Raw genomic sequence first — 15,373 nt, 5'->3', positions numbered from 1 at the left:
ACCAAGGCAGCAGATAGACAGAACACAATCATCTATTGATAAACAAATTATTCAACCTGGACGTAACATAGTAAACAAAAATCAGGGACACTCAAATTAGTATGATATGTTACGTTTGGCATGGTATGTATTAATTTGTGGATGTCCATCATCCATTTCGTATGATACAGTATGTTACTAATTACAATTCGTATGATATGTTACGTATTACAATTTGTATGATATGTTGTGAATTGCAATTTGTTGTGGCTAACGATAGCTAGCTGGCTAGGTGGGTAATGCTAACATTAGCTAGGTGGCTAACGTTAGCTAGGCGGCTAACCTTAGCTAGGCTAGGGGATAGGGGTTTAGGTTAGGGTTAAGGTTAGGAGTTAGGTTAAAGGGTTAGGGTTAGGGTTAGGGGAAGGGTTAGCTAACATGCTAAGTAGTTGCAAAGTAGCTAAAAAGTAGTACGTAGTTGCAAAGTTGCTAATTAACTAAAATGCTAAACTTGTCCGTGATGAGATTCAAACACGCAACCTTTGGGTTTCTAGACAATCGCGTTATATGCCCACCCACCTTTAGTTTTTGCCTTAAGTAACCTTCTGTCTTATGTAACCACACCAAACATAACATAACATACTAATTTGAGTATCCCTGATTTTTTTATGTTACGTCTAGTCTATGAGACCAGGCTGAAATATTGAACATCAATTCATATTTTCCATACAAGTGTGCTGTAGCATTTACTTTTTAATTGTTCGACAATCAAACTTGCAAAATGCACTCCAGTGTTTGGCACTTGCTATTAGCGGCATTCATTTTTTGTTTGAAAAAGTCACTGCAAAAGATAAAAACATTCTGCCCACACCTTTATATAAATGTGATCTAATTTGTCATTGCATTATCTTTTAGAAACTTTCATGGCCCAGTTTCAACATCTCCAAATCATACAGCAAATGAGGGTGTTTTTGTACCATAAATGATGAATGGAGGGCGTTTTCCAGGCAGGTTTGTAACGCTCGTCAACAAGTGCACAAATATAGTGTGGCTATAATTTATCAATGAAAATGTGTATATATTGCGCGAGACCGTTTGATAAATAAAAATAATTTGTTGGTAAATAACTGAGCCTTGGTAAATATGCAGCAAGATAGAATCATAGCAGCCTACGGTAGATCTCTAAACAGCTGTCAACCTGATTTTTTGAATCATGACTCGCCACCAATGATTTAAAGTAACTGTCCAGTGAAAATCTCACTTTTAAAAGTACATTTCTGTTAACTTGTACACAAATAATGTTGACCCATTATACTCGTATTTGTGGTCAACGTATACATTTGAGAAAAAACACTTCAAAAACCATACCTCAAACTTGTATCTCAAACAGATGTTTAAAAAATGTTTGCTATTTCCTCACAGAGGATGATGTCATCTACCCGCATGAATATTTTTTATGACCGGTATATACACCATTCCGTTGTTGGGGTACCCCACACCATTCTAACACAGAAAAGCTGCTTTTTAACATACTTAATTATAATTTTTTGGAAGGAATTGTAATTAATTATAGGTCATATTTCATAGATATCTGGAAACACTGGACAGTTGCTATAATAATAGAAGATTCTTTGTTTTTTCGCGGCACGCGCCTATGGCACTAAGAACTAACTGCTGTTTGACTTTGTTTTCCGGCCGACCATTATTCTTGACGGAACGGTTGGCTGAACGCAGCAAGACAAATCATGTATGCTATTTGGGATCCTTGGGATGTCGCTACCGACGTAATGGAAAAGGTTTATGGTTAGGTTTAGGTTTAGGGTAGGGACGTCCCAAGGATTCCAGATAGCACTAACCCAAGACAAATATTTAACAAACGACTGCATGAGGAACGCTAGCTACATAGTAATATGAAATGTTATCCAATACTTACGTTTGATTACCTATAAAGCATAAAATACATTAACATCTTTTTGTTCTGCACATTTTGAAGAGGTAGGTTGGCTGGGTCAATATATTTCTGGAGTGTCTTTCTTAGCCTACTAGTAGCTAACGTTAGCCACAGACTACAATAGTAACTTAGCTCTATCAGAGAGTAAGAGGCAAAGCCTTTAATATCCTAAATCTATGGCTCTATAGCTAACTTTAGTACATAAATGACCACAAACAACTGCATTATGATGAGTCATTTCTGCATATGCTGAGACCAAAGTCAGTTAAGCATGTCCTATAGGTTGCAACCTAGCTATGAACTGAATGAAATGTCGTTATACTTCAACAGGTGATCACTTACAGGCGACTGTTTGACTAAGAACCGGGGCATACAGTCGACCATGACGTCACTGGTAAGTCTTGGGTGTATGGTTTGCTTGTGGGGTCAACATGATAAGGTGAATGCACCTATTTGTAAGTCGCTCTGGATAAGAGCGTCTGCTAAATGACGTAAATGTAATGATGGTATCAGTCTATCGCTCAACACATTTGCTTCATATGTTGCTTGCGTATCTCATTGCCAGGCTTGCTGGGCATAAATTTTGAGTTTTGCTGCTATAACAGCTTCCACTGTTCTGGGAAGGCTTTCCACTAGTTGTTGGAACATTGCTGCCGGGATTTGCTTCCATTCAGCCGCAAGAACATTAGTGAGGTCGGGCACTGATGTTGGGCGATTAGGCCTGGCTCGCAGTCTGTGTTCCAATTCATCCCAAAGGTGTTCGATGGGGTTGAGGTCAGGGCTTTATGCAGGCCAGTCAAATTCTTCCACACCGATCTCGACAAACAATTTATGTATGGACAGTGCTTTGTGCACAGGGCATTGTCATGCTGAAACAGGAAAGGGCCTTCCCCAAACTGTTGCCACAAACTTGGAAGCACAGAATCGTCCAGAATGTCAATGTCTGCTGTAAAAATGAAAAAAATGCTGTAGCGTTAAGATTTCCCTTACCGGAACTAAGGGGCCTAGCCCGAATCATGGAAAACAGCCCCTGACCATTATTCCTCCTCCACCAAACTTTACAGTTGGCACTATGCATTGGAGCAGGTAGTATTCTCCTGGCATCCTCCAAAGCCAGATTTGTCTGTTGGACTGCCAGATGGTGAAGCGTGATTCATCAGTCCAGAGAACACATTTCCACTGCTCCAGAGTCCAATGGCGGCAAGCTTTAGACCACTCCAGCCGATGCTTGGCATTGCGCATGGTGATCTTAGGCATGTGGCTGCTCGGCCATGGAAACCTGTTTTCATGAAGCTCCTGACGAACAGTTATTGTGCTGACATTGCTTCTAGAGGCAGTTTGGAACTCGGTAGTGAGTGTTGCAACCGAGGACAGATGATTTTTACGCGCTTCAGCAGTCAGCGGTCCCGTTCTGTGAGCTTGTGTGGCCTACCACTTCGCGGCTGAGCCGTTGTTGCTCCTAGACTTTTCCACTTCACATTAACAGCAGTTACAGTTGACCGGGGCAGCTCTTCCAGGGCAGAAATTTGACGAACTGACTAGTTGGAAAGGTGGCATCCTATGACGGTGCCACATTGAAAGTCACTGAGCTCTTCAGTAAGGGCATTCTACTGCCAATGTTTGTCTATTGAGATTGCATGGCTGTGTGCTCGATTTTATACACCTGTCAGCAACGGGTGTGGCTGACATAGCCGAATCCACTAATTTGAATGGGTATCCACATACTTTTGTATATATAGTGTAGTTAACTGTGTGTGTGTGTGTGTGTGTGTGTATTTATTTATTTTCTTTACAGGGGGGCAGCAGTTCCTCTTCTACAGAGTACATAGTCCGGGTCCCCAAGTAAGTACTATCCAAGGCTTACAGCCATTGGGTTGTCATTCAACATTTGACCACAGCAGGGCCAATGTGTACAACATTCCTGACACTCTAACCGTTAATCATCGCATGCAAAATGGTTTTGGAAACCTCATAAACTCTACTTTCATATCGCTCCAAAATAATGTTTCTAATACAAAAGACAAACTTACTGTGTGTAATTTTAACACGGATTCCCACAGAGGTGTTTTGCGTTGCACATTTACCTGAACTACCTGAACTATGACTCTTCCTGAGCTAATGGAAACACGGGGGCGAACACATTAAAAAAAACGTTGTCTCGAACCAGCGTTACACAAAAACCTCAATTTAAATCTGTGGTAAAACAGCTAACTTTCCGTAAGTGTATGTTTTGTATTTATAAAGTGTTCCAAGCAGGACATACAGTGAGGGGAAAAAAGTATTTGATCCCCTGCTGATTTTGTATGTTTGCCCACTGACAAAGAAATGATCAGTCTATAAGTTTAATGGTAGGTTTATTTGAACAGTGAGAGACAGAATAACAACAAAAAAATCCAGAAAAACGCATGTAAAAAATGTTATAAATTGATTTACAATTTAATGAGGGAAATAAGTATTTGACCCCCTCTCAATCAGAAAGATTTCTGCCTCCCAGGTGTCTTTTATACAGGTAACGAGCTGAGATTAGGAGCACACTCTTAAAGGGAGTGCTCCTAATCTCAGCTTGTTACATGTATAAAAGACACCTGTCCACAGAAGCAATCAATCAATCAGATTCCAAACTCTCCACCATGGCCAAGACCAAAGAGCTCTCCAGGGATGTCAGGGACAAGATTGTAGACCTACACAAGGCTGGAATGGGCTACAAGACCATCGCCAATCAGCTTGGTGAGAAGGTGACAACAGTTGGTGCGATTATTCGCAAATGGAAGAAACACAAAAGAACTGTCAATCTCCCTCGGCCTGGGGCTCCATGCAATATCTCACCTCGTGGAGTTGCAATGATCATGAGAACGGTGAGGAATCAGCCCAGAACTACACGGGAGGATCTTGTCAATGATCTCAAGGCAGCTGGGACCATAGTCACCAAGAAAACAATTGGTAACACACTACACCGTGAAGGACTGAAATCCTGCAGCGCCTGCAAGGTCCCCCTGCTCAAGAAAACACATATACAGGCCCGTCTGAAGTTTGCCAATGAACATCTGAATGATTCAGAGGAGAACTGGGTGAAAGTGTTGTGGTCAGATGAGACCAAAATGGAGCTCTTTGGCATCAACTCAACTCGGCGTGTTTGGAGGAGGAGGAATGCTGCCTATGACCCCAAGAACACCATCCCCACCGTCAAACATGGAGGTGGAAACATTATGCTTTGGGGGTGTTTTTCTGCTAAGGGGACAGGACAACTTCACCGCATCAAAGGGACGATGGACGGGGTCATGTACCGTCAAATCTTGGGTGAGAACCTCCTTCCCTCAGCCAGGGCATTGAAAATGGGTCGTGGATGGGTATTCCAGCATGACAATGACCCAAAACACACGGCCAAGGTAACAAAGGAGTGGCTCAAGAAGAAGCACATTAATGTCCTGGAGTGGCCTAGCCAGTCTCCAGACCTTAATCCCATAGAAAATCTGTGGAGGGAGCTGAAGGTTCGAGTTGCCAAAAGTCAGGCTCGAAACCTTAATGACTTGGAGAAGATCTGCAAAGAGGAGTGGGACAAAATCCTTCCTGAGATGTGTGCAAACCTGGTGGCCAACTACAAGAAACGTCTGACCTCTGTGATAGCCAACAAGGGTTTTGCCCTTGTACTAAGTCATGTTTTGCAGAGGGGTCAAATACTTATTTCCCTTATTAAAATGCAAATCAATTTATAACATTTTTGACATGTGTTTTTCTGGATTTTTTTGTTGTTATTCTGTCTCTCACTGTTCAAATAAACCTACCATTAAAATTATAGATTGATCATTTCTTTGTCAGTGGGCAAACGTACAAAATCAGCAGGGGATCAAATACATTTTTCCCTCACTGTACAATTCACCTTTTGGTCCACCAAAATCTACCATCCACTCAGATTTTCTACCAGACAAAATGTTTTTTCCCCCCACAAAAATTACACACAAAAAACAGATGAGCAGGCTTTGTAATGTTTCTAAAACAATAAATGTATTACTAGTAGTAATGTGTTATGTTGTTTAATTTCATTTTTTGTGACCTGTTGCAGTGCTAGGTGGAATAGGCTATATAGGATTCGTAGTTCTTTGACTTTGTGCGATTAATTTACCAGCTATGAAATAAAACAGCAGAAATACTTTGAAAACAGCTACTGCATTATTTATTTTACTGTAAATGTGATCATACTTTACTATTTTGATTCACAAATGCGAGTGAAATTTTCGCACTGTGGAGCCCTAACCACCCGCCAACGTGGCTGGTGAAATAGACATCCAATGCCAAAAACTACCTGCATTTGGCAGGTGTCGGGTGTTAATTTTAGGCCCTGGTTCCAAGGTTTCCAAAACCGTACTGCTATCAATGATCAATTGTTTTTAGATTGAGCGTTTTACACGTGACCAAATCACCTCCGCTAATCAAAAGGGACGTGGATTGAATCCAATGTAGCATTGGATTCAAAAGGGCAACATCCTCCTGAGATGTAAACTATGTTCAAACATCCACGGGTATGGCCCTGTGTGTAGAACCAACACGCCAGCCAGGCTTGTTATATTGACATGTCAATATTTAGTATAGAGAAATCAAATGGTAGGTATAAGCTACAGTGCATTCGGAAAGTATTCAGACCCCTTTACTTTTTCAACATTTTGTTACATTACAGCCTTATTCTAAAATGTATAAAAAAATTAATAATCTTCAATCTACCCACATACTCCATAATGACAAAGCAAAAACACGTTTTTATACATTTTTGCACATTTATAAAAAACAAAAAACAGATCCCTTTATATAAGTATTCAGACCCTTTGCTATGAGACTCGGAATTGAGCTCCGGTGCATCCTGTTTCCATTGATCATCCTTGATGTTTTTACAACTTGATTGGAGTCCACCTGTGGTAAATTTAATTGATTGGACATGATTTGGAAAGGCACGCACCTGTCTATATAAGGTCCCACAGTTGACAGTGCATGTCAGAGCAAAAACCAAGCCATGAGGTCGAAGGAATTGTCCGTAGAGCTCCGAGACAGGATTGTGTCGAGGCACAGATCTGGGGAAGGGTACCAAAAAATATCTGCAGCATTGAAGGTCCCCAAGAACACAGTGGCCTCCATCATTCTTAAATGGAAGAAGTTTGGAACCACCAAGACTCTTCCTAGAGCCGGCCAAACTGAGCTATCGGGGGAGAAGGGCCTTGGTCAGGGAGGTGACCAAGAACCTGATGGTCACTCTGACAGAGCTCTAGAGTTCCTCTGTGGAGATGGGAGAACCTTCCAGAAGGACAACCATCTCTGCAGGACTCCACCAACCAGGCCTTTTATGGTAGAGTAGCCAGACGGAAGCCACTCCTCAGTAAAAGGCACCTGACAGCCCGTTTGGAGTTTACCAAAAGGCACCTAAAGGACTCTCAGACCATGAGAAACAATATTCTCTGGTCTGATGAAACCAAGGTTGAACTTTTTGGCCTGAATGCTATGCGTCACGTCTGGAGGACACCTGGCACCATCCCTATGATGAAACGTGGTGGCAGCATCATGCTGTGGGAATGTTTTTCAGCGGCAGGGACTGGGAGACTAATCGGGATCGAGGGAAAGATGAACAGAGCAAAGTACAGAGAGATCCTTGATAAAAACCTGCTCCAGAGTACTCAGGACCTCAGACTGGGGGCGAAGGTTCACCTTCCAACAGGACAACGACCCTAAGCACACAGCCAAGCCAACATAGGAGTAGCTTCGGGACAAGTCTCTGAATGTCCTTGAGTGGCCCAGCCAGGACTTGAACCCGATCGAACATCTCTGGAGAGACCAGAAAATAGCTTTGCAGCGACGCTCCCCATCTAACCTGACAGAGCTTGAGAGGCTCTGCAGAGAAGAATTGGAGCGTCACACCCAAGAAGACACAAGGCTGTAATTGCTCCCAAAGGTGCTTCAACAAAGTACTGAGTAAAGGGTCTTTATAGTTATGTAAATGTGATATTTCAGTTTGTTATTTTTAATACATTTGCTAACATTTCTAAAAACCAGTTTTTGCTTTGTCATTATTGGGGTATGGTGTGTGGATTGAGGAAAAAATAAAATAAATGTAATCCAGAATAAGGCTGTAACGTAACAAAATGTGGAAAAAGTCAAGGGGTCTGAATACTTTCCGAATGCACTGTACATGATGTGGTATCTACATGAATCATGACAAAGCTTACACCACTAACCCTTGTGTGCGTGTGTAGGAACACCAGTAAGAAGTACAGCATCATGGCCTTTAACTCTGGGGACAAAGTCAACTGCTCCTCCTGGACCCAGGTATGTAGGCCAACTCTCTGGGAAACTCGCCTCTCATTACAACTCTCCTCAGTAGGCTTCTAGAACACTCACTGATTCGCTATCCCTCTCTGTTTCTCTCCCTCCCTGTCTCTCTCTCTCTCCCGGCCTCTCTCTCTCTCTCCCGGCCTCGCTCTCCCTCCCTGTCTCTCTCTCCCTCTGTCTCTCTCTCCCTCTGTCTCTCTCTCCCTGTCTCTCTCTCCCTGTCTCTCTCTCCCTGTCTCTCTCTCCCTGTCTCTCTCTCTCTCCCTGTCTCTCTCTCTCTCCCTGTCTCTCCCTGTCTCTCTCTCTCCCTGTCTCTCTATCTCCCTGCCTCTCTCTCCCTCCCGGTCTCTCTCTCTCTCTCTCTCTCTCTGTCTCTCTTCCCTTCCTGTCTCTCTCTCGCTCTCCCTCCCTCCCCCCAGGCTCGTATGGAGCGGGACATGAGTAACAGGAGGATGTATGGTGTGGAGGAGACGGAGGAGGGGGCGGCAGGCAGTGAGTTTGGGAAGAAGCAGAGGGAGGAGGCGCGCAGGAAGAAGTTTGGCATCGTCACCAGGGAGTTCAAGGTGGAGGACCAACCCTGGATCCTCAAGGTCAACGGCAAGGCAGGGAAGAGGTGAGGCAGACACCCAACCATACACACACACACAAACAGCAAAGCAGGGAGGCTACACACAGGCTTTGAGCTTACTTTTACTTAGCTCTGGTTCTCTCACAAATACTTACCAAGACATCCTCTGTCTTTCTGTCTATCCGAGGGCCAGGAGGATCTCCCATATTGCCTGCACTATCCTTTTATATCAACATGAAGCCCCCTTTCTCTCTCTCTCTGTTTCTCTCTCTATTTGTCTCAGGTTCAAGGGTACGAAGAAGGGGGGCGTGACGGAGAACGCGTCCTACTACATCTTTACCCAGTGTCCCGACGGGGCCTTCGAGGCCTTCCCCGTCAATGGCTGGTACAACTTCGTCCCCCAGGCCAAACACCGCACGCTGACCGCCGAGGAGGCCGAGGAGGAGTGGGGCAGGTGAGGGGAGGGGAGACAGGTGAGGGGTGGGGGAGACAGGAGAAGGGAAGATACTGAGGGGAAGAATAAAGATTGGGGGTGCAACTTCACCCCTCAGGTAAAAACACTAGGCGGTAGGGGCAGGGGGACTGGGGAACATAGTGGGGTATTTAGTTTAGTTGATTAATTCTACAATAAAAAAAAACAAGAACACATAACACTTGAAAAAGCCATACATGCACCAGAGTAAAATCATCGAGGATAACACACAATAAAGTCTGGGACTTATTTCCATTGTGTTCCTCTTGAAACAAGATGGCTAGGCAAGATCGACCACGGTTGAACACAGTATGACAGCGAGATAATAAAACAATAAACAAAGAACAAGAACATGTGATGAAAATGTGATGGTGCCACTTCACCCCTCAGGTAAAAACACTAGGGGGTAGGGGCAGGGGGACTGGGGAATGTAGTGAGGTAGGAGAGTACAGAGAAAATGTGATGGTGACACTCTCAAACACACAATCTCCCCCCCCCCCCCCCCCCCCCCTCAGGAGGAACAAGGTGGTGAACCACTTCAGCATCATGCTCCAGAGGCGCCTGCGGGAGCAGGAGAGAGGGCCGGACGATGATGACGAGGAGGGCGAGAAGGGAGGGAAGAAGAAAAAGAAGAAGGGAGGAAGAGGAGGGGACCTGCGCATCCATGACCTGGAGGACGACCTGGAGTTGAGCAGTGATGAGAGCGACAGCAGCGGAGGAGAAGGTAATGAGTGAGGGACGAAGGAGAGGAGAGAGGAGACCTAAGCTGGTAGAGCACGGCGCTTGTAACGCCAAGGTAGTGGGTTCGATCCCCGGGACCACCCATACACAAAAATGTATGCACGCATGACTGTAAGTCGCTTTGGATAAAAGCGTCTGCTAAATGGCATATTATTATTTATTATTAAGTGACAAGAGCAACAGTGGTGTGTTAGAAGGTTTGGGCTTTTCTTCAATTCATCTTCCCTCGATTCTTTGCATCCTCGTCTCCTTCTCAAAACTCATTGGAGACTAAGTTCTTTGGGGAGGAACTTGGACCTTCTCCAATACAGTTGAGGAGGACGCAAGGAGATTGGACGTGAGGAGTCACAGAAAGATAAATTGAGATGGAGCCAAGGATGGAGTAGAGGAAAGAGACAGCAGCTTCTGTGGAGATGAGGAGAGAAGGATGGAGGGAGGATAGAAGGATGGAGGGAGGATAGAAGGATGGAGGGAGGAGAGAAGGATGGAGGGAGGAGAGAAGGATGGAGGGAGGAGAGAAGGATGGATGCAACTGATATCGACAAGGATTATCCATGTCGGTGCTCATCACTAGTATACAATGTGTATGAACCACATGCCTGTTAGCCGAAGACTCATCTCAATGTCTAACAAATAATGGACAGTACATTTTAGATATTCAACTGTTAAATTGTTAGAAGGTGCATCTCTCTTTCCGTTTCCTTTCTTTTCTCACCCCCTCTTCTTCCTTTCTTTTCTCACCTCCCCTTCTTCTTTTCCTCTCAGATGGAGACAGCAAGCCCAAGAAGAAAGAGGGGGATGCGAAGGGGAAGAAGAAGAAGAAGAAGAAGAAGAGGGGTAGTGACAGCGAGGCTAATGAGGACAGTGACGATGGAGACTTTGAGGGCCTGGAGGTCGACTACATGTCAGATGAGAGCAGGTGAGACACACACACACACACAGATACACAAACATACACCAGAGCTTCTATTGCAGCTGTAGGGTCACACACACCACAGCTGACACTTGTAGAGCCATACACAAAAACACTTCCTGCAACCTCTAATTTATTTGTTTCTCTCCTTCATCCCTTCCTCGCTCTCTTGCTCCTTACTCCCTTGTTCCTGCAGTTCAGAGGAAGAGGCCGGCGAAGAGAAGGCCAAGTCCAATAAAGAGGCCGTTCCCAAAGGTCAGAGGGCACCCCCATGGCAACAATACAACGTGTGCATGTGTGTGAATTCTAAGAACTCTAACTCTGTTCACAGGAATCGACGAGGCATCGGAGAGTGAGGAAGAGAGCGAGGAGGAGAAACAGAACGAGGAAGAGGGGAAAGAGGAGGAGGAGGAAGAGGAAGGGAAGAAGACCCCGGTCCAGACAAAGAAGAAGCGAGGTAGCAGTTCATTCTTCTTCTTTAGAATCTTTATTGAATCTTTACTGATCACGTTTCACAGGGAAGTGGCAAGACTTGAACCCATGGAAATATACTGTGTGTTTTTGTTGAAGGCTATTTTGTGATAACAATGTTGTGTGTGTGTTTCAGACAGCAGCGGTGAGTCGGACACTTCAGAGGACAGCGACATCGATGGAGAGGCAGCCTCAGCTCTCTTCATGGTGGTGAGTGTGTTTGTGTGTGTGTGTGTGTGTGTGTGTGTATGAGAGAAAGTAAGTGTGTGTTACAGTTTGTGTGTGGTCCCTTTTGTAGTGCCACTGTTCAATGTCGACCCCACTCTCTCTCTCTTTCTCGCAGAGATGGAGTCTTGATCTCGTGTTCTTGATCTGGGTCATGGTGCCCAAGATCTTGGTCTGGGTCTTTTCTAAAACCCTGGGTATGGTAGTTGATTAACCTGATGCCATATTTTGTCGTTTTTATGTGACACAAAAGGGGTGACACAACACACAATTTCCAGGGTATCTTGCTTCTCTAGTGTGGCAGCAGTGTGGGCACAAAAATATGCCTTTTTAACACTTTGATGTGGTTGGTGTTGGTCTGGCTCTCGATCTTGGATTTCCACATTTCAACTGGTCTTGGTGTGGCAATGGTCTCTAAACACTGGGTCTTTCTTGGTCTGGATCTTGAGTGGACTTTGCTCTTGACTTCCGCTCTTGACATTTCTGTTTTCCCGCCATTCCCAATTTCCTCGCTCTCTTGCTCCCCCCCTCTCAGAAGAAGCGTACTCCTCCTAAGCGTGGTGGTGGGCGTGGCTCTGGAGGCAGCTCCAGGACTGGCAGTCGCCCCGGAACACCGTCCATAGACTCTGCCTCCACCTCCAACACACTCCGAGCCGCTGCTAGCAAACTGGAGCAAGGTACACACGCACACACGCACTCACACACATTTTCACAGATCGGAAATAGATATTTATATTTGTAATATTTGCATGCACATTAACATATTCACAGGATATGAAAGTCTTATTTTGTTTGTCTTACCTTAAGGCTATGTGTGACCTCAGCACTGTATGCTAACTCTTCTTGATTGAACAATAAAGTGTTGTTAAAACTGTCTCTAACATCCTGCGCTCTGCCTCCCCCTCCCCCCTCCCTCCCTCCTCACAGGTAAGAGACAGGTGGTGGGTGGTAGCTCTGAGTCTCCAGCTGCCAAGAGGCTGAAGATGGAGTCCAGCAGCACGGCTATCACCACCCAGAGTCCTGCCCCCTCAGGGAAGAGCACTCCACAGCCCCCCTCAGGCAAATCAACTCCCAGCTCCAGGTATATTCCTCTTCAATCTCTCCTGTTGGTTCTCTTTTCTCACCCTTACCCTCTCTCTAGCTCTCACACACACACTCGTTCTCTCTCTTTCTCTTCTTCCTCTTTTCTCTGTCCCCTACTCTCCTCTCCTCTCCCACACATACTCTTTCTTTCTTCCTCTTCTATTCTCTCCCCTCCTCTCTTATCTTCTCATGTTCCCACTCTCTATCACCCTCTCTTTCTCTCCCCTACTCTTCTTGCCTCATTCCCTTCCCCCTCCCACCACCTACCCTCCCCCTGCTTTGTTCTCCCCCTCTCCATCCTCCCTCCCTCTCAACAGTGACGTTCAGCTGACAGAGGAGGCGGTGCGCCGCTACCTGATTCGGAAGCCCATGACCACCAAGGACCTGCTGAAGAAGTTCCAGACCAAGAGGACGGGCCTGAGCAGCGAGCAGACGGTCAACGTCCTGGCCCAGATCCTCAAACGCCTCAACCCTGAGAGGAAGAACGTCAACGACAAGATGCACTTCTATCTCACCGAGTGAACCGGACTCGTGTTTCATTAGGGCATGCGTTTTAAAATGGAAAACGAAGTCCAAGTCCCTGTTTCAATCCCTTTGGTGCCTAATGAATATGACCCAGGGAGGAAGGAGGAGATGAATAGAATAGGGTCCTTGGAAGAGGAAGGGTAGACGAGGAAGAGAAAGTGGTAAAGTAAGGTAAAAAGTAAAGTGTTATGCAACTGTGATTTGAGATGCGGTGTAAACTAGCTTCAATATCTGTCTCTAGAAATGGTTTGAAGTCAAGTGTTCCTGTGGCATTCCTTTCAGGTCAAACCACTTACTCTTACAAGACATAGGTTTGTCCATGAATTAGGCAATGTGAAAGTATCAATGAAAACATTCCGTGTAGATCTTGCCTGCCGATTCATCTCCCACCACAAACCACTGGATTCAACAAAACAAGTGTGGGTTATTTTGTACGAATTGGCGTATCTCCCCAGGCCTCTATTTCTTGTTTTAGAATTTAGTATTTTTTTGTTTGTTTATTTTCATTTCTAATAAAAACCCTGCTGTTGCCATGGCTGGTCTCCTTGTCATGTTTCTGGTTGGTTTGCATAATTAGAAGCAGAACACTGGACGAGGATGTCATACATCTTATGGCTCTTCAATATAGAAGCTCTAATATTCTTTGAGGTTCTGCCGGAAGTCTACTGTGCTATCCAGTGGATTCATTGGAAATCTACTTTGCAGCAACTGTTGGCACCGATGTGTACGTACTTGGATAAGAGTAGTGTGTACTTACTTGGATAAGAGTAGTGTGTACTTACTTGGATAAGAGTAGTGTGTACTTACTTGGATAAGAGTAGTGTGTACTTACTTCAGTGACAGTCTACTGTTGGACTGTAGCTCTTCATGCCATAGAGAAGTGGTTGTGTAGTGAGAAACCATGTTAAACAGAAGTCATGAGTCATTCTTTTTATTCATCGTTATTCAGCATGACATGACAGGTGTAGGCTTATTAATGGTATACCTGCTTCTTCCTATGCTGAGGAAAATTGCTTAAGATGTGCCAAGTAGAGTCAAATCTACTAATGGCACATCTGACCGTCTATTAATGGCATGATTACTGGCAGATCCCAACTGATCTTGGTTTCCTCAGTGTTATCGTCAAACCCTGTTGACATTAGAAACTGTCGTGACTCCTAAAAACCTGCTTCTTCCGCTCATGTTTCTACGATTGAGGGATTGTATTTTTTACAATGACATGGAGCGACAGCGATGTCATAAATCTCAAAATTCTTCAGGAAGTTGACTTTATATTACAGTGTCTGATGGCTCTACATAGGTAGGCCTATTCTTCTAGTTTATGTTCATCTCAGATAAATCACATGGTGTGTCTATCTTCTTTTAATACAAACCAGTATTATTATCTGCAGTGTCTGGACCAAGGCAAGTGAATGATGAGAAACAGTTGGCTCCAATGATTAGATCCAGGCTACTTTACTGTAGGCTTATACTTGTTGTTTTGTAGTGAGAAATACAGTATCACTCTCCTCAATGACTCTGACACCTCATTCTTACATCAAGAAAAAGCCCTTTAATATTTTTGTCAATATTCAATCACAAATAGATCATACACTTCAACTATATATTTTAGATATTGAAATAAAAATGTGATATATTTGAGTGTAAACACATTACCCTGCAGTATTGCTCATAGTAACTGGTAGTCATAGGTGATCAGGTGACTGGACCGTTTCAGCCACCGTCAGGGAAGGACATAATCAGGGGTTGACCTTAAGGGTTGCCCTATTGCCTGGAGCAAGTGAACTGAGCAGTCGGGCAAGTTGAACCTGCTCTGAGGTTTTCCCATGTGATTTTTATTTTTACTGAAAACAAAACTGCATAAAATTCCAGTAGACCTAGCCTAAAATTGATCATTCTGGTTCATCCCCATTGTTTAAGTGAAAGACGGACAATTTATGGCATTTATGGCCACCGGACAAGTTGAACCTGCTCTGTGGTTGCCCCATTAGGCAGGTGATTTTTTAAAGCTGAATTTCAGTAGCCTAACATAGGGGCTACACTGGGGCTTTTTTGACCTGCTACAGTGCTGGGGAGAACAACAAGTTGGGGTATACCTGCCTCCACTTTCACAGAGATTGTGAGTGCTGTGTGCCT

At 44.4% G+C, this 15,373-nt stretch overlaps 1 protein-coding gene across 2 annotated transcripts; it reads left to right on the top strand.

Moving 5' to 3' along the window:
• The first annotated feature begins 1,822 nt into the window (after positions 1-1,822).
• On the top strand, positions 1,823-13,772 carry LOC311144186 (general transcription factor IIF subunit 1-like). Of its 2 annotated transcripts, none has more exons than XM_084180191.1 (14): positions 1,823-1,974; positions 2,261-2,324; positions 3,726-3,772; positions 8,164-8,236; positions 8,659-8,852; positions 9,091-9,261; positions 9,795-10,003; positions 10,786-10,939; positions 11,130-11,188; positions 11,265-11,390; positions 11,541-11,614; positions 12,165-12,306; positions 12,557-12,710; positions 13,030-13,772. In XM_084180191.1, the coding sequence occupies exons 2-14, from the start codon at positions 2,313-2,315 to the stop codon at positions 13,232-13,234; spliced, it is 1,620 nt and encodes a 539-aa protein (XP_084036317.1). In that variant the 5' UTR covers positions 1,823-1,974; positions 2,261-2,312; the 3' UTR covers positions 13,235-13,772. The 2 variants fall into 2 exon arrangements, with proteins under 2 accessions (XP_084036317.1, XP_084036318.1); XM_084180192.1 differs by having other exon boundaries at positions 1,827-1,974; positions 12,168-12,306.
• Positions 13,773-15,373: the final 1,601 nt, after the last annotated feature.

Source organism: Coregonus lavaretus (genome assembly GCF_964263955.1).
Source record: "Coregonus lavaretus genome assembly, chromosome: 2".
Classification (NCBI taxonomy): Eukaryota; Metazoa; Chordata; class Actinopteri; order Salmoniformes; family Salmonidae; genus Coregonus; species Coregonus lavaretus.
The sequence above is the reverse complement of the archived record's forward strand: the minus strand, read 5'-3'. Positions and strand labels throughout refer to the sequence as shown.

Excerpts from the sequence above, each read along its gene's own strand:
- LOC311144186 (XM_084180191.1), top strand. Across the intron at positions 8,853-9,090 it reads AACGGCAAGGCAGGGAAGAG|GTTCAAGGGTACGAAGAAGG; the intron begins GTGAGGCAGACA and ends TATTTGTCTCAG. Across the intron at positions 11,189-11,264 it reads TAAAGAGGCCGTTCCCAAAG|GAATCGACGAGGCATCGGAG; the intron begins GTCAGAGGGCAC and ends CTCTGTTCACAG.